This window comes from Oryx dammah, unplaced genomic scaffold, assembly GCF_014754425.2.
Source record: "Oryx dammah isolate SB20612 unplaced genomic scaffold, SCBI_Odam_1.1 HiC_scaffold_18, whole genome shotgun sequence".
Classification (NCBI taxonomy): Eukaryota; Metazoa; Chordata; class Mammalia; order Artiodactyla; family Bovidae; genus Oryx; species Oryx dammah.
This window is the reverse complement of record NW_024070202.1, coordinates 38,190,213-38,213,778: the sequence shown is the minus strand read 5'-3', so window position 1 is coordinate 38,213,778 and position 23,566 is coordinate 38,190,213. Positions and strand designations below refer to the sequence as shown.

Here is a 23,566-nt window from a genome sequence, read left to right as displayed (position 1 = left end):
ATAATGTGTAATCATTAGTAAAGTTTTGGAGAAGGGTTTAAAGCTCATTTACATGAATGGCCATTTAGTAACACTGAACTATGCTCTGGCTACAAAGGATAAGCTGCTAGTTATTGAACAATTATGTTTACTTAATTATTTTACTGTTTAACTTTTAAGGAAAGCAAAGAAGTCGAGAAAAAGAAGGACTACACAAGTTCCTGAAACTCTATCTCAATTAAAGATGGGAAGTTTCCTAAAACTAGATATCCATGAATCTCAATGAGCAAGGCTGAGGGATAACTAGAGATTAAAAAGTCAAAAATAAAAAAAAACCCAAGTAATGATTGATAATGTATTTTGTTTTGATTTCATTTCGATGGTTGTAACTCATTTGAAATATGATCATGTAAACATAACTAGATTCAGACAAATTTTAAATGTTCTGGGGTGTGGCAATCAGCTCCAGGTAGTTATGGTTTAAGATTAGAGACAAGTTATTTCTTTTCAGTGATGTTATACCTTTGTGAAGCTGGTTTTTGATGACTGTGGTGATTAAAAAAAATGTACTGCAAGAAAATTAGTGTGATCATTGTGGAAGAGGAAATGAGAGTGTCAGTGTCCAAACCAATTCCACCATCTGAATAGCTGTGCAGTCCCTTCAGGCACACATATCTACTGATAAATAATTTTAGTATATAACTATGAAATAGATACATTATTTTTCCAATGGTTACTAAGATGTAAGGATATAAATACTAATTAAATTGTTGGGACCTAACTACATAATAAATGTTAATTGTTTTAAGTATTTCTTTTGGTATAAGGGCAGTATGAAAAAATTACTGAGCTGTTGTGTGCTGTGATAGAAAAGTCTGGGAGAGCAAGGACCTATTTCATTAGAACACTTAAAGCTAGTAAGCATTTTAGTTGATATTTATTTATACTATGACTTGGGAGAAATTATTTAGATTTTAAAGATAATATGAAGAAAATCTGATTAGTTTTCAGAAATAAACAGCTTGAGGCAGTAAAATAAAAATTTTGGAGGCAAAAATTCATATTGAATTAGTAAATAAAATAATTTAAAATGGTCATGTTGCTAAGTCACTTCAGTCATGTCTGACTGTGCGACCCCATAGACAGCAGCCCACCAGGCTCCCCCATCCCTGGGATTCTCCAGGCAAGAATACTGGAGTGGGTTGCCATTTCTTTCTCCAGTGCATGAAAGTGAAAAGTGAAAGTAAAGTCGCTCAGTCATGTCAGACTTGACCCCATGGACTGCAGCCTACCAGGCTCCTCCATCCATGGGATTTTCCAGGCAAGAGTACTGGAGTGGGTTGCCATTGCCTTCTCTGTAAAATGGTCATATGTATATATAAATAACATAATTTAAACCTATGTCTAAATAATTTAGATTCACATTTTACTTATATTTATGCAGAAGCAATCACTTAAACTGGAACATTATTAATAGATTAATAATTACTTATGAATAATCACTCAGAACATTTAGTAGATGGTGTTTTAAATATACATAATTAATATATAATTATGCTATGGTTTAAATATTTTTGTTTTAATTTACTCCATAATATTAATATTTTATAATTTAATATATAGTTAGCCTCATAACTAATTAAAAACAAAAGGATGTTAAAATTATAATTTTCTAAATTAACTGAAGAACATATGCTATATTTGAACATATTACCTGACTCAGAAACATGTAAGCTTCAGATCATTGCTCAGTATTTCTCTAATCTCTCAATGTCAATATTTTAACATTGTAGGATTTGTAGAACAAATAAAAATAAGTATTGCCTTTTATGCATACTATAAATATCATTAAGTTTATTTATTTTAAGAAACTCAATACCAGCTAAATGTTGATGATAAACCCTCCAAAAGATGAATAGGTAATAGTCCCTTTCTTCAAGAGTGTTAACATCTATTCACTCTATATTTCTGTAAGTATATAGAGAATCGCACTAATAACCAGATTTGATTATTGTTATTACTACTAATAAGAATTAAAAAGCAATCTATATACCATCACTGTCAAGTAGACTAATGTGAGCCACAAAGGTTATTTCAAATACTCTAGGAGTCGCTTTAAAAATGTAAAAATAAATGGTAAAATTAATTTAAAAATATATTTTATTTGGCTGCACCAGGTCTTAGCTGCACCACATCGGTAGCATGCAGATATTTTAGCTGGATATGTTGGATCTTTGGTTGTGGCATGTGTAGTTCCCTGACTAGGGGTCAAACCTGGGCCCCCTGTGCTGGGAGCACGAAGTTTTAGCCACTGGCCCATCAGGAAAGTCTTGTGCAATTAATTTCTACTGACATATTTTATTTGATGCAATTTATTAAAAATACTATCATTTCATAATGAAATCAATATAAAAATGTAATGAGCTATTTTACCAGTTTTTTTATACTAAGTCTTTAAAATCTGTGTATAATTCACATATACAGCATATCTCAGTTAGGACGAGCACATTTGAAGTGTTCAATTGCCACAGGTGGCTAGCAGCCACTGTCACGGACAGTGAAGCTCTATAGTCGTCTCAGCAAAACCTCTGTAAAACAACACAGGTCACATTCTTGGCATAGAAAAGAATTACCACATATCATAAAATGTGTCAGTATCATTTCCTTGGTGTTTGTCCTATAAAACCTGTGTTCATCTTGCAATCATTACCAAAAAAGTTCACGTAACAAAAAAACTATATTTTTTACTCCCATAATATTATAAAGACTCACAGGCGCCATTGATGTTTTAATTTAATTTTAATTTATTTTGTTATGGTCTATGCAAGCTACTCTACTACATGCTTAGGGAGCTAAAAAGAAAATAAGAAATGGGTTTTGGTTTTTAATGAGTGTGCAGCCCATTTAGGAGGATAAAATAAGCAAACAAGTAACCATAATCAAGATACAAATTGTTTTAATAGATACATAAAGCATCTGGCACTTTGGAGGGAGGGAAGGAGGAGAGAAGGATAACTCTAAGGAAGGATTAGAATATGGAAAGGCTTAGTAGAGGAAGGGTACCTGTTATTTTTGTTTATCATTGGCTCTTCATTTTCTGCAGACTGTAGAGTAAAAGCAAGGCATGGCATAGAATGTCTTTCAGTTTACAATTATCTAGGCTTCTCTTCTATTTATTATCCCTATATCTTTTGTACACTGTGACTTAAGTGTACAATTTCTGTTTCTCATTTTTTTTTTCCTGGTGGTGCATTCTCTTCAATGTTGGTTCCTTTTTCCCCTTTACCAAACTGGTTCATTAGCTAAATGCCAGCTTTCCTAACCCTACTGTCCCAGTGCTCTCTGCAGTTTTTAATGACCACCAACATTATAGCTTTACTGAATGTGTTTATATATCATAACCCTACTTAGATTCTGTTCAGTTGAGCTCAGTTTAGTTGCTCAGTCATGTCCGACTCTTTGTGATGCCCTGAATTGCAGCACACCAGGCCTCATTAGCACTTCTTAAACTTCAAGGGGTATCACGCTCACTTGGAGAACTTATTCAAACTCAGGTTGCTTGGTCTTATCCCTGGAGCTCCTGATTCAGAAGGCATAGGGTAGGATCAAGAATTTGCATTTTTAATAAGTTCCTGCCTGATGCTGGTGCTACTGGGCTGAGCAGGCTTTGAGAACCACTGGTCTACATAGTATTCGGGGATGGATTTTATCCATCTTTGTATCTTGCATACAAATTATGACTCATGGTACTGACGGTGGCATCTAAAAATGTCTTTGGAAAGTAGAATGAGTTGATAACCCTAGTAAATAGAGTACTTAGTAGCGAGGCTATTGTAAAGATCTGGTAACATTAAGTTTCCTGTGATAATCTTCCAAGGAACATCCCCCTTCCCCAGGTAGAGGCAGGGAAGCTGACATTCCAGGTAGGAGGGATGAAGTTTAAACAGGATAGAGACCTAATCCTATCACTGTGTCACAGATCCATAGTTGGAAGGTGGATTAAGAGGAAGGAAGAGAGTACTAGTGAGTGGAGTGACTAGTAGTAAGTGCAATACTACAGGTAAAAAAGAATAATGCTTTACTAAATGAAATCGGCAAGTTCAGAAAAGATGGAAAATTATTAGAGACTTATCAAAAAACTAGAATTCACAGCACTAGGATTCAATGAGTCAAAAGAAAGGATGAGACGGTGCTTTTATATTTCGACTTAATTTTCTGGGAGGATGGTGATGTCAAATGCTGAAATAAAAAAAAATATCTGGATGACAGACTTACAGAATTTATTGTGTTTGGTGTGAAAACTTTGTTAGCAGAGTTTGTCATGTCTTTAGGTCATCTGTGTGGAGATACTGAGAAATCTGAAATAGTATCAGCCTATAACTTTGGAGACGGGGCACCTCCATGAGGTAATTCCTCAAAATTAATACATAGTTGCATGTGGTAAAATATAGTGTTAAAATTTATTTTGAAATTGAGTCTATCTTTGAACTTATTCCTCATGAAACCGTAAAAAACTTTATTTTCTGAAGTCCAGTCAACTTATCCAAGCATAGCCTGTCCTTCCTATATATATTTCACCACATAAAGAAAAACCTTTATGTTTAAACAAACAAACAAAAAACCCTTTTAAATGTATTTATCAATCATGAAGAGAGTTTCTCTATTAATAATCCAATCTATGGGGGGGGTAATTACAAATTGTCTATATTATCACCTGATCCTATTAAATTAAAATTAATTTATGTTTTCTTTTAATTCCCCAGTAACTCTAAAATAATACTGTTAGAAACATTTATTCTAACTGAAGAACTGCATGAAGAGAAAATTTATTAGTATGGAATTAGGGATACATTTCAAAATAGCAATACTGTATTACTGGCTTTCTTTGTTTCTTGTTGTCCTAAATTATCCTCATTTTTTGGTCTTTTCTACTATTTATTTAAATTACAAAATATAACATAATTATATCTTGTGTTTCCAAAAAGATACAATGACTATATTTGATACACAAAGACGTTCAGATTTATGTAACAACCACAAAGGAAAAGAACAGGAACCACCAGATACATTTTTTTTTCAAGTCCCTCATAATAACTGCCACAATATTTTAAGAGAGAAACACATCATTTTGATACATCTTGATCAGTTTTATACTGAGATATGGAAACCTTTTTTGTTTGTTTCAGCAGATCAATAGGAAAGGAGAAATCACATGAGAAACACCTTTAGGACATGATACTGTATTTCCTATCTCCTAATTTGAATAGGAGCTAGAAAATAAGCAATTTAGAGGGTGCATTGGGCATTTCTCACCTTGCTGCTGCTGTGTTTCTTTTTGCTCACTGAGGGTGACCCTGGCTGCCCAGGACTGGGAACGGAACTGGATCCTGCTGATGTAGGACCTGAATGAACGTGAGATCCCTTTTCAACAACAGATGACAGAACCAGTGGTGACTGCTGTAGTGAGACCTTCTGGAGCTCTGCTGCCAACTGCTTGGGATCAACCCCTGGGGATTTCGCTTTATCCACTGCAACAAAACCAAATGGCTTCACATATTCTCAGTTTCATAGGTACTTAATACCATGGAACTTATCTGAGTTCTAGATGACAAAGTCAAAATGTTATGTAAAACAATTTAAATTAAAAAGAAAATACATGCAAGTGTACCTTTATAAATCTATTTCTAAGGAAGTCTAGAACGTTCAGAGAAAAATTAAAGAGTACTGAATTACAGAGGAAATTTGAGGTTCCTATTATATCATTAGAAAAATGCTTGTAAATGTTTTATACAGAGAACTGAATGTATGACAAAATGCTCTGTTTTATTCACTGGAATTTAATTTCTATGATCGGTTGTTTTTATTTCTTGAAATCTTATATGTATTTTTCTAAGGGGAAATTTCAAAGAATATATTTACATTTACAGATATATGAAAACTTCTACAGGCTTTGGTCTGCTCTGTTTAGTTCTGTAACCCAGACTCTTAGAGATACTGGCTATAGCATAGGAAGTGCTTGGTAAATATTTATTGAACATGGAACAACAATATATTTAATCTTATAAATGAGCTAAATTTATAGACTATATCTGCTATCTAAGAAAGAGTTAAATCTACTTTACTGTGTACTTATATATTATATTGATTTTTATTTATTATAAAGGCAATCAAATGTTTCAGTAGTGTTCCAAAACTCAGCTATGCTAAAAAGAATTTAGTATTATCCAAAAATTATATAGGACCCAAAATAAATGACTCCATGAATTACTTTCATATGATGAATTTAATTTTAAAGAATTCAAAATGTAAATTTACACAGCAATAATTTCATGTGAATTTCTTTAATGGCTCTAACAGGTATATATGTGTTTCCCTAGAATACTAAAATGAAACTACAATGCTTCTGATCTTCTTACTATTACATAAATATATAAACATTCATATGTCTATACATTTATTTTTGCCTATATCTGTGATTGTGTCTATATCTTCATCTACAGCTCCATCTGCCTCTATAACTGCTTCTCCATCTCCATCTTCACCACACTTGGAAGCAGACTGCTTTCACCTACCAGCTTTTGGTGGTTCATGGAGTTCTAGGTGCTGGGGATTTTCAGAATCTGACAGCATATTGAGGTCCCTAAAAATTAAAACAAAAAAAAAAATTAAGAAAGCAATTGCGGACGTCTGAGACAAAAGGCCCCTTTTCCCAACTACGCTGAGTATTTTTTTCAGTAGGTAAATGAGAAGTGGTTAATGATATAAAGCAATTTCAAAGCATGCTCACCCTTCTAACCAAATATATATTTGCAATGCTGTTAAAAGTCAGCTGATAAAAATGATTATTTAAGGTGAAATCTTTATGGATTAAATATAAGTTCATTTTGAAATACTATACAAATCCATGACATCTAAATGGGTTTAGGCTTTCATTTAAATGATGCATGTTTCAAGAAAATCATGAAAGGGGACATAATCAGAAACAAAATTAGCTGAATTCTTTCTGTGCTTTAGACTTTGATTCTGAACACAAGACATCTATAAACTTGCATTCACTTTATTTTCTAATTACAAGAAATCTTGCTGACTGGCAAAGGTTCCACCTTAACAATTTTAAATTAAAAGAGCCATGAATAGCCAAAAAAATGGAAACAAAAAGATGGGGAAAAACTCACAGTCTTACACATATTTCTGCTTCCCCATTTTGCTGACTAATGATACTCTGCACTTCTTCATATGTTTTAGAAGTTAAAGGAATTCCATTCCACTCCAATACTTGCATGCCTAAAAAGAAAAATTCAAGTATAAAATAAAAAAAGGCGTGCTATATGTCTCATCTGGGTCCACAGGGCACAGAAGACATTGCTTTGCATTTAAAAACCACTTCAGCAGCCATTCAACTGAGCACACCATTTCAGAGAACATCAGTTCAGAGTTCTCTGGAACATAAATACCAAAACCATATGTAGTTTGATTTCATCAACTTACCTGAACATATAAAATGTATCTAATATAACATGCAAAATGTTGCTCTTGAAAAACTATTAAATATTATCAAACCCATGCATTTTGTTCACACTATTATGAAGAAAACATACTTGACTAAAATTAAACCAATTTTTTATGGGGAAGAAATAATTGTAAACACCAATATATTATTTTTTATGTGCAGCAAGCAACTAGAAAAGTGTAAACTCCCATTATATTATGGAATAGGAGTAGTAGAAAAAATTGTTAGGATTTTGTTGTGAAGCTTCTTTTAAGAAATTGTTATAGCCTCAACTCTGCTCAGATAAAAAAGAGTTCCATTAAGTGTCTGTTACTTCACTACATGTAAGACAGTCCTAAGTAGAAGAAACAGATGTAATATAGAGGGCAGCATCATGGGTGTGCGTATGCTCTGTGCTCAGAAGGGCCCCATACTCGGTTTAATCCTTGCTGCTGCCATCTTGACATTCTTAACACTGTTTGAACAAAGAGCCCTATATTTTCATTTTGCTCTGGGTCCTGTAAATTATGTTCCTGGACTGGTTACAGAGCATTTTGTGTTTCCTCTTTTTCTAGAAAGATAATTTTTACAGAAAAAAAGTAGCAACATTATTAGTATTTCAATATTTTACATTTAGGTTTTTTGGTCCCTTTTATATGAGCTGTCAAATAATTTAGGGTGCATATTTGGCACAAATCACAGGGTCATATTATGTAGCTATGTGAGCTAGATATAAATTCAGTGAAACTACCCAAGTTATACTGCCAGATATTTGTGAATGCTACCAGCTTTACCTGAGGAAAAATACCTGCCATGGCTAGAACATCATTTAAAAAGAAATACTTGTTGAACAATTAGGTTTTCAATGAGCTTCATAGATGCCAATGTGAAATTCCCTATTGTTCACTACCAGCTTCCACGGGAAATTCTAAACATGGCATGTTTGAGTCTTAAAAGTTTTAATGATTTTGATATACATTGGTAAAAAGTAAGGGAAGTTCTTTTACCATTGAGAAATGGCAAAAGAAGTCCATAAAAATGTCTACAATAACACAAATAAGAATGATGATGACTTTTCTATAACTTACTCCAAGGAAACTTTATCTTCAGATGGGCCTTAGGTTTATTTCAACAATCCCAGGCTGTTGTACACATAAAATGAGAAAAATTACATAAAAGAGTGTGATAATACCTCTAAAGAAAAATTTAGCACTGAAAGAGGTAAAGCACACTGAAAAACACTTCTTTTAGTCACAAGAAAGAGTACATTTATAACTAGATGATTCTGAATTGAAACAAATTAATAGTGTCATAATCCAGAAATTGCATTGCCACTTTTCTGCAGGAACAAATTCTATTAAAGGAAATAGCTGCATAACCTTCTTGCTTCCTGTTTTGAATTTACCTGTTAGTTTTTCACATTTTAAAGGGGCAAATTTATACAATGTAATCATTCAGCGAAATGAAAAATGCTTCTAGTTGTAAAAAAGAAAATCTGTTTAGACTCATTAATAAAACTGATGAAAAAATACAGAGATAACTAGCATGTTACCTAGATACATACCCAAGATCATGAACTACATGATTTTCTCAATCTCAAGATATACCAGTTGAACCTTCTTTACCCTAATAGTTTCCCACTAGCACTGGTGCAGTACTGCAGTTCAAAAGATTTTGCCAATTCTTTCATTTTTGGTTTCATGGTGAGTATGAAATCTATAGGGAATTTGACTACTTGAACATGGTTACTTAATAACAACTTCCCTTTCCTCTGTCTCTCCAACTTCCTACAAATTCTACAGGAATCACAGGAAAATAAATAAGTATACAAATCACTCCTTTTAGAGTCAAAGATGATTTTAGTAGTTGTAAGAATTAAGCATAATTAAGTATGTGTCTTCAAATATATAATTGTTTTGAAAATTATTTTCTTGGGCTGTGCAACCTGGCATGTGGGATCCCAGTTCTCTGACCAGGGATAGAACCTGCATCCCCTACAATGGAAGTGTGAAGTCTTAACCAATGCTAATTGTAAGGTCCTAGAAACTATTTTAAAATGCATGCAAAAATTATTTGATCATACTACACAGAAGTTCACTAAAATACTATTTTATCACTTAATTGATTTGAATGTAGGCATATTCAACGTTAAGGAAAAATTTTAATCTGATTTTGGTTTAGAAATAATTCATAGAAGATAGTGAACACATGAATGGTTTTATCTACTGTTTAGCATTGTGAGCAAACACATTTTCTTTAAATTATATCAACATGGATGCAAACCAGTTATTCAAGTTTGAGACTGTACAGATGGTACTTCAATTATATACATGCTGCTGCTGCTGCTGCTGCTAAGCCCCTTCAGTCGTGTCCGACTCTGTGCGACCCTATAGTCGGCAGCCCACCAGGCTCCGCTGTCCCTGGGATTCTCCAGACAAGAACACTGGAGGGGGTTGCCATTTCCTTCTCCACTGCATGAAAATGGAAAGTGAAAGTGAGGTCACTCAATCGTGTCCGACTCCTAGTGACCCCATGGACTGCAGCCTACCAGTCTCCTCCATCCATGGGATTTTCCAGGCAAGAGTACTGGAGTGGGGTGCCATTGCCTTCTCTGAATTATATCCATAGAAAGAGTCTATTCTAATAACTTCTAATAGGAATGCTAGAATAATCTGATTTTTGGTTTGTATGAGCAATGACAAAATTAACTTCTTAAAATCTTACACTTTGATAATTAAAACCCCCAAAATATAATAATAAAAAATTTTTGAATTAAAAAAATCAGTCACCATAAAACACTCTATATTATCACTAGTTTTAGTGATATTTATCACTATTTCTATCAATATTTATCACTATTTCAAAAACGTATTCTGGATTAAAATTATTACATTACCTATCAAAATTTTATAGATTAAGGTATACAAAAATATATATCACACAAAAGTTCATGATTTTTATTTATCTATTCCACAAATATTTAAGTGGCAGGCACTACACAATTTATCACCTTTGTATCTACTGTTTGTTTTATGCTGTTATAAAAATTAATAGAAATGATAATCTAGTAGAAAAAACCAGAAATATCTTGGCAATTAGCAAGATGAAGATGAATCACAGAGAAGGAAATTCAAAAGTATTTTAAGTATATAAAGAAAAATCTAGACTCATGAGAGATTAGAAGGTATAAAGGAAAGCAATAGTGATGTATTACTTAACTCTCACTATACAGAAAAATGTTTGAAAGCCAGCAAATACAGTGTGCTGACCAGAATATGGGATTAGGAGATCATGACATAGTACGTGGTTGTTTAGCTTTATCACCACTGTATGATGTGAGAATACTATGACTATTTCTGGATGAAAAGTACAACTGCTTGTTTACAATTTACAAGCATGTAATTATTTTATTGGGAATACAGATAAATGCAACCACTCTAGAGTACAATGTGGCAGTGGCAGAATGTTGTTAAATAAAGCACATGTACACCCCAGGACCCAAAAAACTTCCTGAGTTCCTATTTGTGGGGAGGTGGTAGCATCAGGAAAAATGGACAATGAGAATGCACTAAATATTACAATGCAAACACTTAACAGTCTTAAGAAAGAAATCACACCAGTTGTTAATACCAAGAGTTGGATCCATCTTAAAAGCATCTGACAAGTAAAAACATATGAGAACCAGGATCTGATCTAAGGCCAATGACATTTACATTCATTAAAATGATATCCCACACAAGCTAACATTATACATTATACAAACAAAAAACAGACATTACATAAATTATAATGGTTGCTCATGGAGGTAAGAATAGATAGGTAAAGAAAATGATATTAAATAAATGAATTAATAAATGAATAAACAAACAAACACCCCCCTACACACACACAAGGTAGGTGGGGACCTAATGAGAACCAGTGGGGTTGGGGTTGATGTGCTCTGAGATAAGAATATGATATAGCTGAGTAAAACAAACAAAACAGAAAAAAAAAAAAAAACCCGAACTTAATTCAAAATTTGTATATGTTATTCCCCTTTTCCACTGATATATTAACTATGACTCTAGATTAGCTTCCTAAATTTGGACATCTGTGCTCATGAATTCTCAATAAACTAGCAGGAGCAGGAAAAACTCAGCTGAACTGCTTATTTGTCTTGGCTTTCTAAATAGCAAAGAAACCATACAAGTGAGTTTCAGGAGTCCAGTAAGTTATCCCCATCAGTTACACTAGTTACTTATGCATTTTCAAGTTAGGCCATGTTAATATAAGTGAAATGCATAGATAGATGTATTTTATTACTTTCAAAATTACATTTAACGTTTATAGCCTATTCATATATTAACACTGGCTAAAGTCCATTGGGCTGCAAATGAGTTGGACATGACTCACGACAAAACATATGTTAACATAAAGAATGAAAAAAAGGTGGACAAAAGGAAAAAAAAAGAAGAAAGGGAAGAAAGAATGAAGGGAGGTAAAGGTAAAAAAAAATTGAATATAGTTTCATGAATATACAGGTCAAAGGAGATGCCCTAATCTATGACAAGATGTTCAATACTGTACACCTGAACAGTTAAAAAATCAGCAAAGTATGGCTTTCATACAAAAGTTCTCAAATGAAATTAACTTCTACATTACAAAATTGTCACATTTTGAATGTGAAAAGTTATCTAAGAAATATCAAAGACTACCATTTGAAAAGACCCTGATGCTGGGAAAGATTGAGGGCAGGAGGAGAAGGGGATGACAGAGGATGAGATGGTTGGATGGCATCACTGACTCAATGGACATGGGTTTGGGTGGACTCCAGGAGTTGGTGATGGACAGAGAGGCTTGGCGTGCTGCGATTCATGGGGTCACAAAGAGTCAGACATGACTGAGCAACTGAACTGAACTGAACTGTTAAACTGAGTTTACCCACATTTTATTTTTTTTCCTATTTCTGAGTCTACTGAAAGTATTGTGAATTCTACACTTGTAGGTGTAAAACAGATTTAGCTCCATTCATACAAAATTTTTAAAGAAAACAGATTACCACCTACTTTGCAGTATTACTGGTCAATTTATTATTGACCAGGGTCACTTAAAGAGGATTGCATGAATAAAATGTCTTGTAAAAACATGTCACAACTATTTCATAGACTCATTATAAAGCAAGCAAGATCCTGTTAAATATAGTAGTTTTAGTTGTTTTTACAATTGAGAAGTAAAACATGAAGTAACATGACTTTTCTAACACCACATATTTACTTAATGGTAATGGAGAAGGCAATGGCACCCCACTCCAGTGCTCTTGCCTGGAAAATCCCATGGACAGAGAAGCCTGGTGGGCTGCAGTCCATGGGGTCGCTAGGAGTCGGACATGACTGAGTGACTTTGCTTTCACTTTTCACTTTCATGCATTGGAGAAGGAAATGGCAACCCACTCCAGTGCTCTCACCTGGAGAATCTCAGGGATGGGGGAGCCTGGTGGGCTGCCATCTATGGGGTCACACCAAGTTGGACATGACTGAAGCGACTTAGCAGCAGTAGCAGCAATGCAAATAGGAACTCTGTTTAACTGTCTCTCAGGCCAATGCTAGTATCAGTAAATAAGAAAACTCATTCAAATTATGCTAACTAAAACTATGTCATAGCCCATCTGAATATAAACAATTTTCAAATACGTAAAACTGGGTACAAGGAACACATATATTATATATAATGTTATTTTTAATTACAATAAAGACAGATAATGTATCGACAGAAATTGTTTATCTATATGACAGTATTATTTGAAGGTATGGACATGCAAAAATTGAAGATTTTATTGAACAAACAAATTGTGGGATACATCATTTTATGGTGGGTAAACGATGACCATTAGGAGGGGAAAAAAAGCTGACTGGCTTTATCATCCTTTTTCTCCACTCCACTCCCAGCAAAGGAACCAATATTACATTTCTACAGGCACAATTATAGGAAACTAGGCTAAGTCCGGCTGAAAGGGAAAATAATGTAGGAAGGTTTGGTCAATATCACTGATTATCAGGGAAATGCAAATCAAAACCACAATGAGATATCATCTTACATTGCTAGGATGGCTATTATAAAACAAAACAAAACAAAAAACCCCACAAAAGACGCTAAGTGGTGGTAAGGAAGTGAAGGAACTGGAACTAGTATATTCTGATGGTTACATTGCAAAATGGGGTAGCCACTATGGAAAACAGTATGAAGTTTCCTAAAAGTTGAAAACAGCATTACCGCATGATTTAGCAATCCTACTGCTGGGATTTATTCAAAAGAATTGAAATGATGATCTTAAAGAGACATCAGCATTCCCACATTCTCTGCAGTGCTATACACAATAGCTCAAAAGTGGAAATAACCTAAATATCCATTAACAGAGAAATCAATAAAGAAAAACACGGTTTATAAATACTAAAGAATATTATTCGGCCTTTATTGCTCCTGAATTCAGGAAATTTGTAATATGAGGCATGGATAAATCTTGACAATATCATGCTAAATGAATTAAATCCAGTCACAGGAGGACGAATACTGCATGATTCCATCTGGATGATGTATCTAAAAGTCAAACTCATAGAAGCAAAGAATAGAATGGAAATGGGGAATTTCTAATTAACTTGTATGAAAGCTCAGCTTTGCAAGACAAATAAGCTTTAGATATCTGAGAAATAACACTGTGCCTTTAGATATCAATACTGTATTGTTATCTAAATGTTATGTTAAAAACCTTGAAGAGGTTAGGCCTCATGTTAAAAGTAGTAAGTGCAATTTTAAAAAAGGGAAAAAAAGAATGTAGGATGAATAAAAAGAATGGGAGGTAAAGAGCTGTAGGGAGAAGATCTCCCCTAACAATGGTGGTTGCAGGTTGCAAAGGCAGTAGGGAGCAGCATTCTGTTTGTTTATATTATCCAGGGAAGATGGCATTACTTCAAAGAGAAATTTCTATGTGGTGCCTTAAATGCTGACCTTAGATGTGGTGGCTCAGATTAGACAGAATTACTCTCATGAAAATTTGGTCATAGTATAAGGGCACCACATAGTATAAGGGCACCACCCCCCACCCACTCAAGGAAGTGGGCTGGCTAGATCACCACTCTCTCTGTGGTGCAGTTCAATGTACAGGGATCCAACCTTCATTGTTCTAGAATGTGTAAGACCCTCACTGGGAATTTCTCCAGCGCTTACAGGGAGAGAAACATCAAATAATAATAAATGTGATTCAATTTTTCAACAGTAGATGAAAGAAAGGTTGGAATTGATTACATTTGATTTACAGAAAATGTAATGTGCTTATTATACACCAGGATGGTGTTGCAAACTCATGCTTGTTAGACAGAATTAAGGTAAAAAGGGAAATGCATTTAGCCATGATTTGTGGGTTCAACTTGAAGAAGCTTATCATTATAGGATGCTGTTTCTAATCACTATGACTACTAACATAATCTATTATTCCAGCTCAGTATTTCCTGGAAGGTTTGGTATTGATGCCAAAGTTACTCTGTGGCTAAAGTTTAAGGTGTTTAGAATTAGACCTGTTACTTCAAATAGACTTAAATAGAATGTGGTGGAATAAGGCAGGAAAGAGTTTATGGGTACTGAAGTTTGATATATCCCCTCCAACATAATATAACATATGAAGATATCCAATGATAGGTACATGATGCTAACATCTCATTTAAATCAGGTTGCAGTTCATAAATTTAAAAACTTTTTTCCATTTAATTTCCCAATTTATTTTGTCAAAATACTCATAGTAGATGTTTTCTATTTACTTTCTAATTAAATGGCATGAACAGATTAATATCATCAAATACCATGACCAGCTAACAGTAACAGATTAATCCAAAATGCAAGCATGATTATACAGAGACACAGAGTTGGGTTAAATGGATATAGAAGCTAGGTTAAGTCACACAATTGAGCATGAGAGATGCTTGTCTTAACTGGTGCCTCCTCTGCTTTAAGTATCCCTAGTGAAACATCAAGGATTTTATCTTTAGTTCTTAATCTTTTTTGGTATTCATGTATTCTGCATTATTCTATTTATAAAGTTATTTAAATATATCCCACTACTCAGAGAATGAAGTTTAACACAAGATATCATCAATTTATATTTGGAAAAGTGTTTCCTAATAAACACAAGAAATATTTAAACCAGTGGCAAAAAAATCATTTCCACCAAGAATACATATATATATTAGATACAAATTCTATTTCATAACATTGATAGATAAAATATGCAGAACTTTGATTTCTAAGTTATAACTTTAAATCATGTGCAAAATCAGACAGAAAGAAAATTATATTTTGAAAATTAAAGTTAGAAAATGAAATCCCCTAACCAAAATTTAAGAGCAAAAGAGATTCCAATATACTTATTATAGAGTATAAAAAAATACTTTTTTTTCAAATAGAAGGAATTAAAAAAAATCATAACCTAAGTACTCATCACTAGAAATATTATCACATGATCAATTTTTGTGCATACAAATGTTGATTTCATATTTTGCTTATTTTGAGCCAAAGATACTATATAATTATTATGAACAAGATAATCAAAACCTAAAAAGTGAACTTTACATAAGTTCTGTCATCATTTAAAGAGTTAAAGGATAGAAATAAAACAGAGGAGTCATTTCAAACAATAATAACCATTTTATTACCCTGAGAGAAACTTTAAAAAAAGAAAATGAATTATGTGTTACTTCATAAGAAATGCCAATATTTTATTATTTATATCATGAAGAAGAATTAGCAAATAATTCACTTTGGCTTGATGGATGTTAAATACATAACATTCAATGGTAGAATTCTATTCAAAAAGTTCCCAATCACTTTTAGTAAACAGAATGTAACTTTAATATATATAACTAGTATATAAAACATATTTCAATAATGGAATTTTCCACTAATGAACCAAAGTTATCTAAGAAGACAACACTTTAACAGCAATATCTGCCAAATGATAGAGAACAAAACTCAATTATTTCCCTCCAGCTCTTTAAAATTCACATAGAGAAATTACTTCCCCTAAGTCAGAAGCAAACATGATAGTGGTAATATATTTTAGATAAATTTAATGGCAATATATTTTAGATAAATTAAACAAAACTATTTTTGTTTAAAAGGAATAAAGAAGTCTTTTTTGATTAAAAAGAATAAAATTAGACCTATTTCACAAGTTAATCACACCAATACGAGATTTTTTTTTTTTAAGTTATTTTGACCACTTATACTCATTTAAACTTTACAGCTATTCAGTAAAATATGTAGGATAAATGTAACTATCCCTATTTTTACAGATCTTTAGAAATTACATTGAGTAGTAGTTCAAACGGAGAAGGCGATGGCACCCCACTCCAGCACTCTTGCCTGGAAAATCCCATGGACTGAGCGACTTCACTTTCACTTTTCACTTTCATGCATTGGAGAAGGAAATGGCAACCCACTCCAGTGTTCTTGCCTGGAGAATCCCAGGGACGGGGGAGCCTGGTGGGCTGCCGTGTATGGTGTCACACAGGGTCAGACACGACTGAAGCGACTTAGCAGCAGCAGCAGTAGTTCAAAAGGCAAGATTCCTGATTCTTCATCTAAGCCCAAGAATATTAGTACCATTTTTATTTAAAACATACAGAATATCTACTTCTAACATTTTGGCTATTTTTATAGCTAATAACCATAGATTTATGTGCATAATCAATATGAATAAATGTACTTATTTATGATAAAAGTACTGTATGTGTCAAAGACAGGACTAGAGAGATGCTGGGTCATATCAATAATCATGATTTCTAACATGATTTCTCCTACTTAGAAGTAGGGGCATCATGAACACATGCTCATAAAAGTAAACAAGATTACAGCTCCAGTCTTAAGCTGAGAAATGAGAGAGGTGATATATAAAAATAAATTTTAATGGATTGGCATAAGTTATGAAAGGCCTGGTAAATTACATTAAACTCAGGCTAATAGAAGACATAAGAAAAATTTGCCTTAATAAAATTCTCATTTCAATAACTGTCTGCAGTTTGGATGTTAATGTCAGTCTCTTTCATGTTTTTTCTTGTACATATTTCTACTGCTACCCTCAAAACACTTTATTTTACATTATGCATCTGTGTAACTGTCTCTGCTGCTGTCCTGTGAATTTCTACATCTGAACATATGTTTACTGAATGAATGAAAGAAGGCAAGACAGACTGGAAATGGGGAGACTGCTGGAGAAGATATGAATTCAAAATTGCAGCAGAAGATAGGATTATACATTTTTACATTTAACATAATCATCAGAAAATACTTTCATGAGGAAAACACAGAATTGCTGAGAATCAGTTATTCAAGTATAGTATTTAAATCCATTTTTCACAATTCATTAATATAAACTATTTAAGTTCAATAAAAAACTGAGAGATTTTATTCATTTTTGTTCCTCTCCAACACCTAAGTAAATATTGGCAGACACATAATTTTCATATATAAAAATACATTACAGCATGAGTTTTCATCATAAACATTAAAAACTGTGCTTAGTGAGATACAATTCGAAAGTGATAGGAATAAAAAACATTTGAAATGCCACCTGTAGAACCACACAAATATACATTTTAAGTTGTATGATGTCTATTAAAGAATGTATACTTATTGTATTAATTAAAATAAGGTTAAGACTTGAATGTTAAATGCTCTGTAGGTTTCTTACATTATGTAGGGATTTAAATTTTTTTAAAAACTTAAAAAAAAACCCTTTGGCTTATATTACCTTTAGGCTTGTGAAATTTGAATACTATGTATGGGAACAAATGAATAAATATATTGAGGTCATTTTCACTGAGTTGAAATTTAACATACATGTTGTATTAGCATTTATAGATACACGATATAGCATCATTTATCCCCAAGTCCTCTAGAGTTCCCATCTTTGGTCTGAATAGGCACATTTCATGCCTGGATTATTTCTGTAGCTTCCTAACTCCTCTCTTTCCTAGTCTTTACTCCTTCCAACTGTTATCCTTATAGCAGTCAGAATGATTTTATTTAAACGTCATTCAGCTTGTGTCGGCCCAGTGCCTTCTCATTTGACATTAATAGAAGCTGAAGTCCTTACACTGACCCACAAGATTCTACCTCTGCTTCTTCTCTTGCTCTCTTACCACCATTACTTTCCTGCCCACGACTCCTGCTCTCTCCTCTCACATCCTCACCCTGTGCCAGCCATGCTGAGCTCAATGTGGTCTTACTGTTCCTGGCACATACCAGGTAAGCTCTTGCTCTGAGCCTTTGCCCTTTTCTTTCCTCTGCCCATAAGACCAATAACTGTAAGCTGACTCCTTCCTCTCCTTGGGGGCTTTCCTCAGTTTTTGCCTTCTTGGTGAACCCTGCCCTGACCGTTCCATCTGAAATTGCAACCCCACCCTAAGGTGTCTGCACCCTCCTGGTTATCTTTTTCTCCTCAGCACTTATTACCACTTATTATGTGATACTTATGAATAGGTTTGTTGCTTTCAGGCTAACCTACTAAAATGTATGGTCTATAATTTCTTCATTTACATCTCATAGGACCAAGAGAGGTTGCTCTACAGAGCATATATTTAAAACACACACACATAATTATATATTAAATTTATACACACATATACATATATGCTAGAACTTAGAAAACTCAAGCACCATCAGTTCAGTTCAGTTCAGTTCAGTCGCTCAGTCGTGTCCGACTCTTTGCGACCCCATGAATCGCAGCACATCTCATCCTCGGTCGTCCCTTTCTCCTCCTGCCCCCAATCCCTCCCAGCATCAAAGTCTTTTCCAATGAGTCAACTCTATGCATGAGGTGGCCAAAGTACTGGAGTCAAGCACCATATCTGACACTAATTGTTATTGTTACTGTTAAGTCGCTTCAGTCGTGTCCGACTCTGTGCGACCCCATAGACGGCAGCCCACCAGGCTCCCCCGTCCCTGGGATTCTCCAGGCAAGAACACTGGAGTGGGTTGCCATTTCCTTCTCCAATGCATGAAAGTGAAAGGGAAAGGGAAGTCGCTCAGCCGTGTTCAACTTTTAGCGACCCCATGGACTGCAGCGTACCAGGCTCCTCCGTCCATGGGATTTTCCAGGCAAGAGTACTGGAGTGGGGTGCCATTGCCTTCTCCGATCTGACAGTAATGGGATCTAGTAAAAACTAGGGAGTAAAAGCAAGTCGCTCAGTCGTGTCCAACTCTTTGCAACCCCACGGACTGTAGCCTACCAGGCTTCTCAGTCCATGGGATTTTCCAGGCAAGAGTACTGGAGTGGGTTGCCATTTCCTTCTCCAGGGGATCTTCCCAACCCAGGGATTGAACCCGGGTCTCCCGAACTGCAGGCAGACGCTTTACCGTCTGAGCCACCAGGGTAGCCTTTAGGGAGTAAAAGCAAAGAAAAGTAGTTTAAGAGAAAATAAAAGAAATTCAATTTTCTTCCACCACTCTCAGTGTAACTCAGTGTGTTTTATATATATATATATATTTAGTCTGATGTGAAAACCTGCATTCCCACAGAATATTCTTTCTGCTCCATCTCATCACTATATTTGGAACATAGCAGTACTCCATCACAACAAATAGATAAAATATGAACTACTTAAAAACTTAAACAAGGAAAGAGATAAAAGCTTAAAAAGATCTATTTCAGTTCCTGGACAGTTCGTTGCCCTCAAGAGCTTACAGTAGGTTCTTACACATTTCCTGAAAGTCACTTGGAATTCTTTGGGATGGGAGGAGGCATATCTGTAAGTTACACTTAGTTATGGTACTTGTTTTGATAGAAGTGTGCAGAATCAACCAATGTATTCTGCATTTCTATATTTCTCTCATTGAAACTAGGAGAAAAGAAAATGCAAATTGTCAAAAAAGTCAGTAAATAACGGGTTTTCTTTCCATAAAGTTATCTTTCTCTTAGTTCTTCAGTTATTTTATATTTGTTGCTCATTCAGATCCTGACCAAACTTTTCCTCCACAATGAATATACTCTATTCACTGCCTTTCTAGGTTGTAAGCATCTTGAAAGCAAGGTGGAATTCTATCATTCTACATCATTCTAGGATATATCTGTAGAGTACAGAATAAATGTTTTGATCAACTTTGTTAAGTATTTCCTATATTCCTAATATTCTCACCTCTACTCCTTCATAACAATTTTCTTTCTGAACAACTTTTTATCACCTCTGTCTACCTTGTCAGTATATATTACTGCATACAAGTAGGTTCTTATAATTCTGCAGTAAGTACCTCAGTGTTCTTCACCAATAAGAAATAACATCTCATGCAGGGATGAATTCACATTATTATCAGGCCTGAAGCTTATGCAATTTAAAGAAAAAAAAAAGAAAATTATGAATACAAAATTGAAATAAGTGAACATTTGTTAAAAGAACAAAAGAAATCACATCAAATTACAAATGTTAAAAAGCTGAAAAATGCCACAAACATCACATATGTTTTTTAACTTCCTGGAGACTTGTAAAGGGCCTGTACAAGTGAGGAAGGAGCCCTGAGACTTGTGTCATGATTTGTCAATTCTGATCTCACTTCTTTTATCCTATGTAATTAGTCTCACATTCTTAATTCTAGTGCTCATATTTCCATTTTATGTAACATACACAACTCTCCATGGCACACATACTACTACTTTGCTTCTTCTTTCCATAGCTTGGACTATACGTATCTTCTCAAGCTTCAGTATCTTCTCCATATTTCTTCAAAAGAAATGCACTAGAGAAGGGTCTTGTGGAGGATCTCTTTACACTTAATGCTATAGACCCAGTGAGTTTCTGTGACTTATCAATAGTCATACACAAAAGGAGCTGATGAGAAAGATCAGTCCACACACTGGGAGCCAGACACCTGACATCTAACACACCATGATTCTATTCACTAACAAAAGACATGTTTTTCGTGATTAACAGACCATGAGCAATACATAAACAGATATTCACTGGATGTATGTCCATTTACTTTAATCAGACATGAGATTAATGCATTGTTGATAAGAAGAAAAACTTAGAAGCTTTTTTAAAAGACTAGCCAAAACTATTGTTTTATAGTTAGGAGGTAATATTAATATATTTACATGCTGCTGCTGCTACTAAGTCGCTTCAGTCGTGTCCAACTCTGTGCAATCCCATAGACGGCAGCCCACCAGGCTCTGCTGTCCCTGGGATTCTCCAGGCAAGAACACTGGAGTGGGTTGCCATTTCCTTCTCCAATGCAAGAAAGTTAAAAGTGAAAGTGAAGTCGTTCAGTCGTGTCCAACTCTTTGCGACCAGCCTACCAGGCTCCTTTGTCCATGGGATTTTCCAGGCAAGGGTACTGGAGTGGGTTGTCACTGCCTTCTCCGATATTTACATGAGACATGACTTGATCACTTCAGGCATTAAATTTTTAAAAAAATTATTCAGACTGGATACCTAAAATGATTTTCCATTAGAGCAGATACCTCTAGCAGATCAATGCTCCCTCTTATAGGAAGCCTGAACTTTGTATGATTAACTGTCATCTATGAAAAGATTTTTGTCTACCTTCAACAAAACAGCTTCTTCAGCTAGTCTAGTTATTTAGAGTTAGGTCATGAAGCCTCCTAGTTGAAATATCAACCCATACAGATGAGATAAAAGGAGATTCAAAGAACATAAGCAACTTGCCTAGCAACATGAGGATGGTATTAATTCAGTCTTCTGACTTCAAGTCTGTGCTTTGTCTATTAGGAGTATTCTAAAACCTTGCAGTTCAGAGCTCAGACGTGAATATGGTCAATTATCTATGCACATACAGAGAGAGGGGATCGAGTTCAAGTTTAATTACACAGGCTCCTCTTACCATCAAAGATTTTCAAAATAAGTACCACTACTTCTGTGAAACAGTGACAAACACTATATTAAATGTTTCTGATATATTATTTTTTGCTGATAACAATATGGCAGACACTATTATTATGCCAATTTCCCAACTGAGAATACCAAGGTACTAAAAGTTAAACAAATTTTCTAGGCAGTAAGTGCTAGAGCTCAATCTAAATCCTGATGTCTTTGACTCTAAAAACATTCTCTTTATGTAATGAAGATGCTAAAGCATTGTCTGTCTGAAGGTGTGGTATAGGTATTAAGCAGAGTTCAGCCCCCTTACTTCCAAAATAACCACTCCAAGTTCAAACACACAGAAAATGTAACCAATTATGATATACTGATTAGACAAATCCAGAAATTTAAGAACAGAGACAATTGTTCCTGGTTAAACAGTGTCACTTGAACATACATATGTATTTCAAGGCATACCACTCTTATTGATAAATCGACCAAATTAGGATATGGAGTATTGTACATACCAAAAAATGTGAAAAGGGGCAATTATTTCATTTTTTTGGTGTCCGTATCAGAAGTATTGACTCAAAGACAATTCCTTCTGATTAATTTCCAAATAAATGGATAAAGAAGAGAAATGCCTTTCTTTATCTAGTCAATATAGCTAATCATTATTATGTAAGTATGATATCACTGCATCTTAAAAATAGTATATTATAACCTACCCATCCAGGTATCCACAATTCATGTTTTTTCTTCCCAGAAGATAGTTTCCTAATTTAAAAAAATTTTTTAGAAAAACCTTTGAATCAACAAGAAATGTGATCTTGTGCCGTGTGTATCTGACACACTGTCTTGTAGGAATTCTGAGAAGTCTCATGCTAACGACCAATCCGTACCTGGTAATCCCCCTGGAACAAGTACAAGGAAGCTCACTCATCTGTGTGGTGTGTTTCTTGTTCTCCAACCTTGATCACTGCCATGCCATCTGTAACATATGCCAAAAAAGCATAAGCAGAAATAGAGACTTTCTTGCCTCGGAACATTCTCCTTTTAGTCACACAGGAGTGTGTCCTCTACTGAAATTAGTTCTCCTACCATAGACTTCTTCAGTACAGGGAATTCCAGAGGCCAACTTCTAAAATCAAAACCACATGCCAAAAACAGCTAAGATCATCTCCACTCCAATTACTAATTCTCAAACATACACCCAAAAACATTTTTTTTTTTTTTGCCAGAAACCACGCCGATTCACCTT

The 23,566-nt window shown here is 34.4% G+C and overlaps 1 protein-coding gene across 1 annotated transcript in view; it reads right to left on the bottom strand.

The window, feature by feature from the left end:
- Positions 1–23,566, bottom strand: part of PCLO (piccolo presynaptic cytomatrix protein) — a 381,893-nt gene that overhangs the window by 77,858 nt on the left and 280,469 nt on the right. Inside the window, 3 exon segments of the mRNA XM_040260713.1 lie at positions 5,293–5,507; positions 6,552–6,619; positions 7,155–7,263. Coding sequence (XP_040116647.1) covers positions 5,293–5,507; positions 6,552–6,619; positions 7,155–7,263 — 392 coding nt within the window.